Here is a 12,971-nt window from a genome sequence, read left to right as displayed (position 1 = left end):
TGCACACACACATACACACACACACTCTTGCGCGCGCACATCTAAACATGTTTTACTAACACCACAAAACTGGCCATTCCCAACCACGAATGAGCTGCTTCATAAGGCTAATTAATCTCTTCTTGTTTCTAATCCCCTGGGCAGCTTCACATCCCGTGGATAAAGGAATATAAGTCGTTGTGGCATTTTTTATATGCTAATTCGCACACTGCCAGTTGCTTTACTTATTTTGTTGCGTTACAAAAATCAGTTTCTAGTGTTTTTCTTTTATTTCTGTTGGTTCCTTTTTATTGGCTTGCTGTTCTGTTTCACTTCGACCTGTCAAACGTGCATGTGTTTTTACATACATCTGTTCATATATATATATATATATATATATATATATATATATATATATATATATATATATATATATATATATATATACAGCTATACATGCAGATATGTATGTATAAACACAGTCACAATGGTGGCCATTTATACACGCATAATGAAAAACAGAATCATAGTCAAAATCAACAATCAAAACTTTCCTTGACTTTGCTTCTTCTAAGTAACATGATCAATTCTAAGTTACAAGTAATGCAAACCAAACAAAGGAAAGGTTCTTCACTTTATATAACGTTTGGGATATTCATGTATTTCTTTTGTTTTAAATATTCAGCCTCTTATAATACAAATGAGTTAGTTTATATATATATATTTATATATTTTTACATTTACATAACCTTGGAACACGTTGGCACAGAACTGTGGGTGAAGCTCCCTGGTTTGGGGAGCCATTCGTGGCTTTGTCACGTCCCAACCTGCGTCCATTGATCACAACACACAACGTGAATAAGCGTATCATCAACAATGTAGATTCCAGACAGTTAGTCGCCGCCACACAAGGGCTAACAAAAATACAGGGTGGTGGTGTCGAGGACGGGGAAGATGAGGACTAGGGAGGAGGATAGGGAAGAGGGGGGCTATTCCCCCCTCCTTTGGATAAACAAATGAATACCAGATAACACCCTGCTTCCCTTACACACACTAACCCGTTACGAGCCAGTATGCGAGAGAGCACTGTCTTTCTAGACTCTTCCGTCCTCACTTCACTTCTATTGCCAAAAAAATCCAGCCGCCTGCAACGGACATAACAAAACAACATGTTTTCTCCTTTTCTCTCCATTTTTATTCTGATATTTCTGCTCGGTGCTTTGATTTCGGCATTGAAGGTGAAGGAAACAGCTGGTGAATGTCACTGGATGTCGCATACTTTCACCAAAATCTGAGGGAAATTTTTGTTTTGGTTTATTCTCTGCTGTCATTCTTTTATAACTTTCAATATTCATCATGAATTAACGTGAGGAAGTATGAAAAAGAAATCTGTCTGGCTGTCTGTTCTTCATAGTGTTTCTTACATGTGTTAATTCATCCTTCTTTTCTTACTATATTTGTCAGGAATTTGTGAACTATTGTAATTTCCCCCATTTCATTTCTATTAGTTTCCTCCTCTTCCAACACTTTCCATTCTGTACATTTTGAAACCTTTTCCATTCTTGCTGTTAGTTTGTGTTTAGTCCCTGATTCAACTCAGTTTTGCTAATGAGGGTCATCAGAATAACATAAACATGTTTTATCCAACTAAATGGTTTTGCAATACTGTAATAAGTAAGGGTACTAGGGTTTTGGAACCCACTGATAACATTGCTACAAAGGTCCAGTGGTTTATACAGATGTTGGTGACGAGTGAGAGAAGCGTATTTCATCGCCTAGCCCCCAGCCCTTGCAGATCTCCAGACCTAGTGCCACTGGAACAGGGCGGTATCTGTCAGACAAAGGACACTGGGGGTGGCTTTTGGCCCGGGGCATTGCCCAGTGGACGTAATGATGATGATGATGATGATGAGGGCATGGGTGAGGGGATCCCCGTCAGGGTAGTCACTCGCCTTTGAGGGCTTGGCTACCTCTGATACAGAGGCTTTTTTTAGAGCAGATGGCAGCGGCGAAGGCGGTCTCATACCACCAGATCAGGTGGATCCGGTCCAAACAGATTCTTGTAAGAAGCATGCAATCGCATGGTGTCTACACCAGCTGGTGGAGGTGGAGGGGGAGGCAGGCCCTCGTCAGAAGCTGTAATATGACGTTGCCGAATGTCATTGCCCCACCGAGGAGCTGGGGGAGCTGGGGGCACATCTGGAGGAAGACCTGGTGGTGATGGTGGTGCCGGGGGAGCTGGAGGTGGTGGGGGTAGCATACGCGGTAAGTCAGCAGTCGCAATACTGGCAGCTCCAGCTGAAGAAGCACTAGCACCTAAACTGCCACCAGTTGTGCCTCCTCCTGGTAAACCACTCACTAGGCCACTCCCTATCCCACCCACACCTACTGCTGCTGCAGTAGTTCCAACTGTAGCAGCACAAGAGGCTGCAGTTGCTTCACCTTCAACATTAACACAAATCACGGAAGGTTCATTTACACCATTAGCTTTGAGTCTTCTCTGCATCATCATAGAGGCTCGAAGAGTTTTGCGTTTCTGAAAGAAAAAATAGGTACAGTAAATTGTTTTCAGACTTTGTTGATATAAAAATACTTTTTGTGGGTAGTATAATTTCTTAAAGCACCATAAGACACACTGAACTTATCGCAACCTTTACCTTTAATAGCTTACATCATTACAATTTCTTTCAAAACAAGTAAACAAATATCAATCATCACAAAATCTATGTTGATCACCATATATTGAATTGGTAATGCAGTACATATTAGTGCTTCTGCCCCCTTCATATGGGTGCCTAATAAATTTAATCTGAAGTGCAACCAAAATAACAGCATTCAAGTCCTAGATTATCTAGATAACGACAATTCCAAACAGGTAAGTTAATTGGAGATATGATTGGTGAATATTTTTTACCCAGTGCTCTTCTTGTATCATAATAACATCATTAAGTCTTATGACTACTTCTAGAACTGTCTCCTAGATATTTAAACTGTCTAAATATGGAGTTCTAAAGAATAAAATTATATTTAACCTTTCCAACATTCACGAACAAAACACAGGCAGAAATGCAATCAATTGTAGTGTAAATAAGTCTTTTTATCATTTAGTATACATTAGTAAGTTCCAAAATATACAGCTAACCTCAATGGCTCCTCTCCACTTGTCAGCTGCATGTCGGGCAATTTCAAGGCGCTTCTGTTTACGGAGCTGATGTTTCTTGTAGATAATTTCAATGATGATGAGCCCTATACCTCCAACAATGCCTGCTGCCACAAGTATGAACACTCCAGCCATGTTCTTCAGGCCCAGGGTTGCAGGGGCCTTGTCTTCTGTATTACAGTCATCTTCCTGATTTTGTAGGATCCATTTATTGTCCAATTCCTCCATGTAACCACTCTCATGAAATTCTAGTATGGTTAAGGTTACCCTGTCCGCCCAGGGTGAATTTTTCCTTAGGCCGATGCCGTACCCGGAACGACCAAAGAGCTCACCAGCAGTCACCAATTCACAGTCTTTGGCCGCTTCATACTCCAACCTCGAACTGTCCCATATAAAGGCTTTTAATTTCCTGTTGAAGAGAAAAAAATATCAAAGAATTTTATCTTTGAATTATTGCTGTCTGGACCTCAAAATAAATAAATCAGAACTTTATTTAAAAAAAGTTAAGCCGTGTGCAGCACTTACCCTGCCTTAAGGGCTTCTATGGCTGCTTCAGCCGATGGATAGTTGTTCCCTTCCATAGTCCTGTACATGTTACTGAGTTCTACTTGACGCCGGAAGTACATGTCAACGGATGACCCTCTAACTGTAGCGTAAGTGAAGTTTTCCATTGGATTTCGTAACTGTAGGGATAGACTTCTTTAGTAATGGCATGTGGATAAACATCCCCTGTTTTGCACATTGAGTGTTTTTATGTTTTTTAACTGTTTTTCATAAAAAAAATTCTGTGCTATATGAATTTGTAAAACTGATTCTCAAAGGAAGAAACTACTTTAATAAATATACTGAATTGTGTTTACACACCTTGGCAACTTCCACTGTCATAAAACCCCCTTTGAGTGCTGATTGGCTTTGTCAGCCATTATGACTGGCTAAATGGCCCAAACTCCCTCCATAGTCTATTCCATTCCAGACACCCCTTTAGCGAATGCTTCTCAATGAGTGTATGCTAATTTTACTGACAAATCTTGAATACAGACTTTTTCTATGACAGTTATTAGATATTACGCCCGCTTTCCAGGAGCACCTAGTCCCCCTAATGCCGAGTCTTACCCTTGGATCGTTGATGCCTGTAAGTGAGGTCTGAGGACGGTCTAACACGAGGAAGGCAGCCAAGTTGGCAGTGTACGAGGCAACTATGATCATAGCAAAACCTGCCCATACCATGCCTAGAACTCGTGCGCTGAAACTTCTCGGGGTACCTGGGAATAGATAGTAAAACATGCATTAAACAAGTTAGTGTGGGGAATTAAGAATATATAAACTACTCAAAACTTCCTTTTATATATATTAGATATATACTGTTTTCATTTTGAATACACTATAACAGATGTTGACACTTCTGTATAAAGATCTCTGTAAGTTTCATTTCCTTTATAACTGTTTACTTCAACACTGGGTCGTTTAAAATTGGTCGCTGTAACACCATAATGAGACTTTCTTTTACAAAGACGTATTTCAAATATTCATTTCCAGCTATAAAATTAAACAAATGGTGTTCCCAGTTGTTCATGACCTGGACAATTTTACCTTTTGTCATAAAGGAATATATAACCGAATTTTGACATTTGATGCTGGCATAGATATCTCAATTTTTAGACGGATAGATTATCTAAACAGAACATAAACAACATCCATATATGTAAATGCAGAATTTTGTTAAAAAATTTTCTTTCAGTGATAGAACACAGTCCTGGATATCCGCAAAAACACGGCTATTTGCTTCGATGATTGTATGCGTATTTATCACATGTTCCTATCAATAGATTATAATTATCGTTATATGAACATAGGCCCTCCATACCTTCACCAATACCGCTGTTGAGCAGAACCCCCCAGGCGAACCATATAGCCGAGGAGAGGTTTAGGGCGTCTTCTTCTGTGCCGTCCGTATTGGCTAACTTGTACCTGGAAAAGATCAGGCATTTTTTATTCGTTCGTCCCTTCAGTTTATCATTGGATTATTTTGGAAGATACGTTGATTACTTAGAGTTATACTTATGAAAAGCTACCCAGAAATAGCGTCAGTATGTATCACTTGCTATTTGTTACTGAATCAGTGTTAGTACGTATATATGTGTACATAAATACTCACAAATACTGAATTTACTCGAACTCTGAGAGTTTAACTTACAGAATACGGAAAAGTACATTTAATTGCTGTTCAAAAGACAAATATATAGGACTACACCCGGAAAAGGAAAGAGGCCATGAAAGATAGTTTTCTAGATTATGTTATATAACAAAATACAATTTAATTGACACAACGATGAGAAGAAAAGTGTGTGGAGCCTGGAGGTACGTCTGATCATTATTTGGATCAAGTAAAATGGAAGTAAACTGTAAATATGTAAACTTTAAATTAATTTAGGTGAGTTAAATCATATGGAAGGAAAAAAAGGCATAGATGAAATGCGCCATGGGGTTCACAATACAATTAGAATATTAAAAGTGAGGAAAAGGCGATATACATATATATGTCATATATATATATATATATATATATATATATATATATATATATATATATATATATATATATATACATGTGTGTATAAATATACCTGCTTCTAACAAAACCCAAAAACCTGGTGCTATCAACCTTACCCCAACCAATATATTAAATTTTCTTTTTTCTAAACCCGACCCATCCTTAAACACAATAAAAGGAAAACACATAGAACAAATAAAAAATAGAAAAAAAAAAGTTATGTAAAATACATAAATACTCGGAGGAGGACCTACCTGCCGAAGGGACTAAACCGGTCGAGTAGATAGAGAACGAGGGCCACCACGTGAACGGACACCATCACCAGAATCCAGAGGGTGTCTCGGAACGGTTGCAAGAAGGAGACGAGCGTCGAGTACCTGGGTTGCTGTAGCCAAGAGAGAAATCGGATGAATCAGTCCGTGAATTTGGATGACTATCTTCTTCCCCACCGTTATCCCTACATTAAGGGGTCGGGTGCCTGACGTTCCCTCTCCAATGGCTTCTATTAAAGCATCCTGTTCCACCAAACCTCTTCTCTCCATATTATCCTTCACATTATCTCGTCATCTAATTCCCTACCTCCCTCTTGATCTTCTCCTCCTAAAGCCACCCTGACACTTGCACGAATTTGTGGCACGCATTGTCACGACTCGAGTCGTGCCAATGCGTGAACTCGTCGTGAACTGGCATGTAGTGTTCGTAAACCCGTCGTGATATCGTGGCATGTCGTGACGAGAATTTTGAAATGTTCAAAATTTTGGTCCGGAAATATGCGCGAACTGTTTGTGAACTCGTTGGGATGATGCGGGAAGTGCGCAAACTATGCGCAAACTATTCGCAAACTATGCGTGAACTCGTCGTGCCAGTTCGTGTCAATGTGGACAGGTCAGCTGTGATTCAGAGGTAATTTTTGTAGCCCCTTTGATCTTCCAGTTCATGCACAAAATGTCACGATTTGCCACGACAAATTCGTGGCAAAAAGTCGTGCAAGTGTCAGGGCACCCTAACAGGTTTCTCTCAAGCCCTCTTCACTCCCTCCCCACCATCAATCCACAACTCGTTCCCACACCATCTCAGTCGTGTCACTTTTATCATCCCTGTAATCTTTACTACGTCTGCAATTCTTCTTATTTCATCATTTGAATGACTATATTTATGCTCAAATGAGGGGATATATGAAGTGAATGAGTTGAGTGTATGACAGGAATAGTCAAGATGAAGTGAATGGGTTGGTAATTGAACGAACAAATTAAGATAAGTAAATAGACTGACTGGCTGATACGAAAATGTGGATGCAGTAACTGGATAGCATTTTAAGCTGATAGATAAGATAAACTTTATGTAAATGGATCAATACAAAATCAAGGAATGAAAAACACATTTTTTGTTAGTATTAAAAATTCAGTCTGGAAAAAAAATCTACCTTAAAGAGTAAAAGAAAAATGTCTTGTTTTATTGAAATTATTTTTTTCTAAATCTTAGTCCTTCCTTTTTAATAATAGCTTAAACTTATATATCAACTCTTTAACCTTCTTCAAGATTGGGAGTAGCCTGCAACCTGCAGTTTCATATTCTGAGCTTTTAGGCTACCCTTCTTTTCTGCATTATAGATTGGAGCCTCAATCTCGAGTATAACAGTTTCATATTCCGTCCGTCTGTGGCAGTGCCATTAAGCTACTAAGCTCCTTTTTGAAGACGGCAATATCATCAAATGAAAGTTTAACCTATCAACATTTTCCAAGATGGTATTGCCGTAAAACTGCAGTTAATGTTAATAACCTTTTCCATAATGACAGTCCCATAACCTACAGTTGAGCTACTATCCTTATCCAGTGTGACTGCCGATTTTCTCTAAGATGAGAATGACACAAACCTATAAATTAAGCTACTAACTGTTCTAGAATGTAGAAGTAACAAACTTGTTATTTCGACTACAAACATTCTTTTCAAAATATTTTATTGTTCTAAAAGTTAAATGCAACAAACTTATAGTTTCAGCTACAAACCTTTTCCTACATGGTTACCTCTTCTAAAATTTTAATGCGACAAACTTTCACTAGTTTTAACTACAAACCTTCTTTTCCAAAATGATCACTTATTCTAAAATTTAAATTAAACAAATTCTTAGTAGTTTCAACTACAAATCCTCTTTTCGAAGATGGTTTCCTATTCTAAAATTTAATTTAAAAGCAACAAAATTTTAGTCTCAACTACAAACCTTCTTTTCCAAGATGGTAATGCCTTGGTACTTGAAAGGTTTGGAGAACTCGATGACCTGTGCTCTCTCTGGGTTGATCGTCAAGGGAGCCACAATCATGTCGGCCCCATGGGTCTGGTTCACCAGCTCTCCTATCAAACCAGTCCATTCCTTTTTGCCTGTGAAAGAAGATGTCATCGAGGACTGGATGAGCAAGAAGCTATTGAGCATCACTGAATAAGTCACTGGTGTTGACTGATAAAAAACAATCCTTAAGCTTGATTATACCAAGGACGCAAATGGATGGATGATCTTTATTTAGATAGATTTCACAAGTTGTAAATGTTAATTGAGTCAAAAAGCAATTGAACACACATATACAAAAAGCTTTACTGTAATTACTTTGTTTCTTTGTGCGTGTGGAATGATATTATCCTTGCAGAGAGAGAGAGAGAGAGAGAGAGAGAGAGAGAGAGAGAGAGAGAGAGAGAGAGAGAGAGACTGCAAGCCTAAGGAAAACTGATGAGGAAAAGATGGATGCAGCAGAAACAAGAATGCATCGGTGGATGTCTGGAGTGACTAAAAGGGATAGGATTAGGAATGACTACATCAGAGGATCAACAAAGGTTTTGGAAGTATCAAATAAAGTGCAGGAAGGAAGATTGAGATGATATGGACATTTACTGAGGGCGGAGGAGGATTATGTGGGGAAGCATAGAAGGGGAAGACCAAGAAGGAGATGGAGGAACTGTGTAGGGGAAGACTTGGTAGAGAAGGGAATTAATAAAGTAGAGGCACATTATTATTATCATTATTATCATTACTTGCTAAGCTACAACCCTAGTTGGAAAAGCAGGATGCTATAAGCCCAGGGGCTCCAACAGGGAAAATAGCTCAGTGAGGAAAGGGAACGAGGAAAAATAAAATATCTTAAGACGAGCAACAATATTAAAATATATATCACTTTATAAATTATAAAAATTTTAACAAAACAAGAGGAAGAGAAATAAGATATAAGATAGAACAGTGTGCCCGAGTGTACCCTCAAGCAAGAGAACTATAACCCAAGACAGTGGAAGACCATGGTACAGAGGCTATGGCACTACCCAAAATTAGAGAACAATGGTTTGATTTTGGAGTGCCCTTCTCCTAGAAGAACTGCTTACCATAGCTAAAGAGTCTCTTCTACCCTTACCAAGAGGAAAATGGCCTCTGAACAATTACAGTGCAGTAGTTAACCGCCTGGGAGAAGAAGAATTGTTTAGTAATCTCAGTGTTGTCAGGTGTAAGAGGACAGAGGAGAGTCTGTAAAGAATAGGCCAGACTATTCGGTGTCTGTGTAGGCAAGGGGAAAGAACCGTAACCAGAGAGAAAGATCCAATGTAGTACTGTCTGGCCAGTCAAAGGACCCCTTAACTTTCTAGCGGTAGTATCTCAACGGACGGCTGGTGCCATGGCCAACCTACTACCTTCATATATAGAATAAGCCGAAGAAGAGGAAGATTCAGATCTTTCCATCCTACACCATCCAGTACGCAGTAGTACTATACTGTAGGTATGAAATGAATCCTAGAAGTTTTATCCCAGCTGCAATCAGATTGTGGAATGATCTTCCTAATCTGGAAGATGAATCTGTGGAACTTTAGAAGTTCCAATTTGCTGAAAATACTTTAATGTTGAAGATAATGATATAAGTATTTTCATAGTTTATAAATGGCAGATCTATTTTAACGTTGTTACTGATCTTAAGGTATTATATATTGTTCATTCATTACTTCTCGTATATAGTTTATTTCTTTAATTCCTTCCCTCACTGGGCTATTTTCCCTGTTTGATCCCTAGGGCCTGTAGCATCCTGCTTTTCCAACTAGGGTTGCAGCTTAGCTGATAATGATAATAATTTGGTAGAATGAAAACTTCATTGAAGTCCTTAAATTTATCAAGCACTGGCCATTGAACAGATAACCTGAAAAACAAAACTTAGATAAAGTAAAGTCATTAAGGTTGACCAAACAAATCTCCGAGTGTGACAAATAAAAGGCTGGATTTTGTTTATCAGTAAATTGTAATCTTTACACAGTTTTGGTTTCCTGTTCATATCTGACAACTCTTTCTTCACATAGAATTGTTGTCGGTGGTTTTCTTTTCTATACATAAAATAAAAAAGATGGTTTATGGCAAGTCGATTGGTTTTCCTCCTCCTCAACTAGCAACATACAGCTAATTTCCATGAGATTCAGATTTGACTCCATCTTTCTCTTGGAGAAGCATTTGACTGCTCTTTTCAATATATGCTACTGGACTAATTTCCTCACAGACTTAATGACTTATCTAGAGAGATTAACTAGACATTCATAGATATTTATGGTAACATCACTCTAGGAGAAACAATACTAAAATGGTTCTTCAACAACCAAACAAACCCGCGAACTTACCAGACGGCTTCATCTGTAGAGACCCGAACTCTCCGTCAGGGGAAAGCGCCAGTTCGAAGGTGAAGTTGATCCTAGTTGCTAGTTCATTGAGCATATCTATACAGTATCCAGTACAACAGTAGAGATCCGAACTGTCTCCTGATGTATTATACCAAGGGCACAGGACGCGGCCTCCGCCCAGGCATTCGGCCTTACTCTCTATCTTCTGAGTGTTTACAAAGGGCTTCTCTTCTATCGTCAGGACCTACAGGATATCAACATAGTAAGGACCCAATGAATTAAAGGCAATTATGTATTTTTGCAAATGCTTACATATTTACTGCTTGAAGAAATATTCTGACAAATACACATATCTAAATATTTTTCGACATTAAATCTTTTTTTTTCTCCAAACAGGGATAGAATGAGCTGGCAGTAGAATAAGAAAACAACATAGGTTACTGCTACTTTTACAGTCTAACCGTTAAATCGAAAATAGCACCATATGCAGAAACCTTTAACAATATTTAGCCGTTCCATCAACATACACAGATGGCTCATTAGCAGCATGACTAACGCCCCTACAAACAATGCATCAATCATACCAATCTAGCCCGCACCCTCAAACCTCCTGGATGTTAAGACCCTTCATTTCAAATGTTTCTTTTCATCAGGTTATTATGATTGAATCTTTCCACATGGCCGGACCATCTGGAAATGCTCTGATGTTCTGATCCCTTTTTTTCCACCATGCTAACGTTTCTACCACCTCCCCTATGTGTTTCGATATTCTTCACTCTTTCCATTCTTCCTTCACCATGAATGCAACACAACGCTTCATCTCAATTATTTCAGCTTTTATATTTTCAGTCACTTCTTATGTAAAAAGAAAGTTAGATCAATAATTCATTTGTGCATTCCCACCTGACGAATACATTAATGTACACACAAAAGCACACACACACACACACGCTTACACACACAAACATATATATATATATATATATATATATATATATATATATATATATATATATATATATATAACGAAATTGCTCTATAATTCCGTCATATTTTTGCTAAGCCATTGCCACAGTACTTTGATAACACTAATGCCACCATTAAAATCTAACATCATATATGATAGAATTAACATATGTATCTTATTTCTTTTGGACTCTCCCATTCATGGGTCACCACAGAGGATCATCTGTCGTAATTGAATCATATGTTTCATAATTATTAATTTGTATGTCATCCCTTCAAATACATTTGACCCCCGACTGTTTTTTAGGCCAATGAGCACTTCGTACATAGTAAACTGCTCCAAATTTGACCTTTATATGATGTTCAAGGTCATTATAGAATTGTCAGAACAACTACTATCACTGTGGCCCCTTAGAAAGTAACTATAGACAATTCTTTTTAGTGAGGCAGATTTGCACAGACTCGCAGGGGGTGCCCTTATAGCTCGGAAAAGGGGCTGATTGGTTGGACAAGATAATTCTAACCAATCAGATAGTAGGAAAATTTTCCGGGCTAAAAGGGCACCGCTGCGAGTCAGTGCAAATAGTCCTCATTAAAAAGAATTGAGTATAGTCATGACACTCTCCCAAGTTGTGACCTCTAATGGGCTTGGCATCTTTCCAAGTATGCCACCTTCTTCCCTGTTTTCAAAGACTTTGTGGTCTTGAACACATTTTTCCTTGACTGATAAGAAAGTTACAGTGCATTAATACACGCTGCATTTTATCTTGTTGCGGCTGTAAGTAATTCAAATCTCGTCTTCCAGAATGAAGAAAAGCAGATTAGGCAACAATTTACTTAATACTTAATTTATAAATTTTGCTAATAAATGTTTCCATTTAAATTTATGATTTCAGCCTCAGCAAAATCAATGTGCATCTGGAAAAAAATAGGTTTTTAAGTTCTGATACAGAAAAATTCTTTACTGTTGTGAAGGCTGTGTGAACATTTCAAATCAATTATGCTTTCTATCAACTGCGCAAGGGAACAGACACACATATACACTCTTACATACACACAGCAAATGAGAATAAAGTAATATATTTTGGATCATACTACATGGCAAAATGTACGTTTCTCTAAACATGATTATGGAGCCAAATTTTCCAACGAAATATCTTTATACAGAAGGATTCCTTTTGCCTTACCTTTAACCTTGTGGGTATCATGTATCCTTGAGGCTTGATGGTGCTATTGCCCGGCCATATGATGGCGTTCTCGTCGATCCTGAGGGTCATGTCCTCCTCCGTCTGTTATTCAAAGGTCAAGGTGAAACGGAAGGTCGTCATCATCATCCAATCAGATTTAGATCAGGGGTCAGGGGTCAGGGTTTACGGGAGAGGGACCCAATATTGATGACAAACACCAACCCAGGAAGGGCATATCGTCATCAGTATCAAAATCATCATCATCATCATCGTCGTCATAAAAGATGACAAGGAAGGAAGAAAAGAAGAAGAAGAAGAAGAGTTGGATGAAAAAACAAAAGAGCAGCGCATGCCGTGACGCCCTTGCAGGACCTACAGTGCAGAGTCAGAGGCGTGGGTCCTGCGCTGTGAAGTATCTTCCAAAAGCCCGCGGGGTGGGCGAAAAGGGGACTTTTGGGGCTATGTAAATATGGTAACAGGGAGAAACAAAAGGCTA

General features: G+C 38.6%; 1 protein-coding gene across 4 annotated transcripts in view; it reads right to left on the bottom strand.

Moving 5' to 3' along the window:
- Window positions 1-436: 436 nt before the first annotated feature.
- Window positions 437-12,971, bottom strand: part of LOC137638471 (glutamate [NMDA] receptor subunit 1-like) — a 196,696-nt gene continuing 184,161 nt past the window's right edge. For all 4 annotated transcript variants that reach the window (XM_068370550.1, XM_068370552.1, XM_068370551.1 and 1 more), the window contains 9 exons: window positions 12,476-12,577; window positions 10,323-10,566; window positions 7,909-8,066; window positions 5,945-6,075; window positions 5,004-5,107; window positions 4,253-4,401; window positions 3,665-3,822; window positions 3,122-3,548; window positions 437-2,515 (listed from right to left, as the gene is read on the bottom strand). In XM_068370550.1, the coding sequence (XP_068226651.1) occupies window positions 2,000-2,515; window positions 3,122-3,548; window positions 3,665-3,822; window positions 4,253-4,401; window positions 5,004-5,107; window positions 5,945-6,075; window positions 7,909-8,066; window positions 10,323-10,566; window positions 12,476-12,577 (1,989 nt within the window). In that variant the 3' untranslated portion in view covers window positions 437-1,999. The remainder of the gene's footprint in view (window positions 2,516-3,121; window positions 3,549-3,664; window positions 3,823-4,252; window positions 4,402-5,003; window positions 5,108-5,944; window positions 6,076-7,908; window positions 8,067-10,322; window positions 10,567-12,475; window positions 12,578-12,971) is intronic.

This window comes from Palaemon carinicauda, chromosome 3, assembly GCF_036898095.1.
Source record: "Palaemon carinicauda isolate YSFRI2023 chromosome 3, ASM3689809v2, whole genome shotgun sequence".
In the NCBI taxonomy this organism is placed as follows: domain Eukaryota; kingdom Metazoa; phylum Arthropoda; class Malacostraca; order Decapoda; family Palaemonidae; genus Palaemon; species Palaemon carinicauda.
Note: the sequence above shows the minus strand (reverse complement) of the source record. Positions and strands in the feature narration are given on the sequence as shown.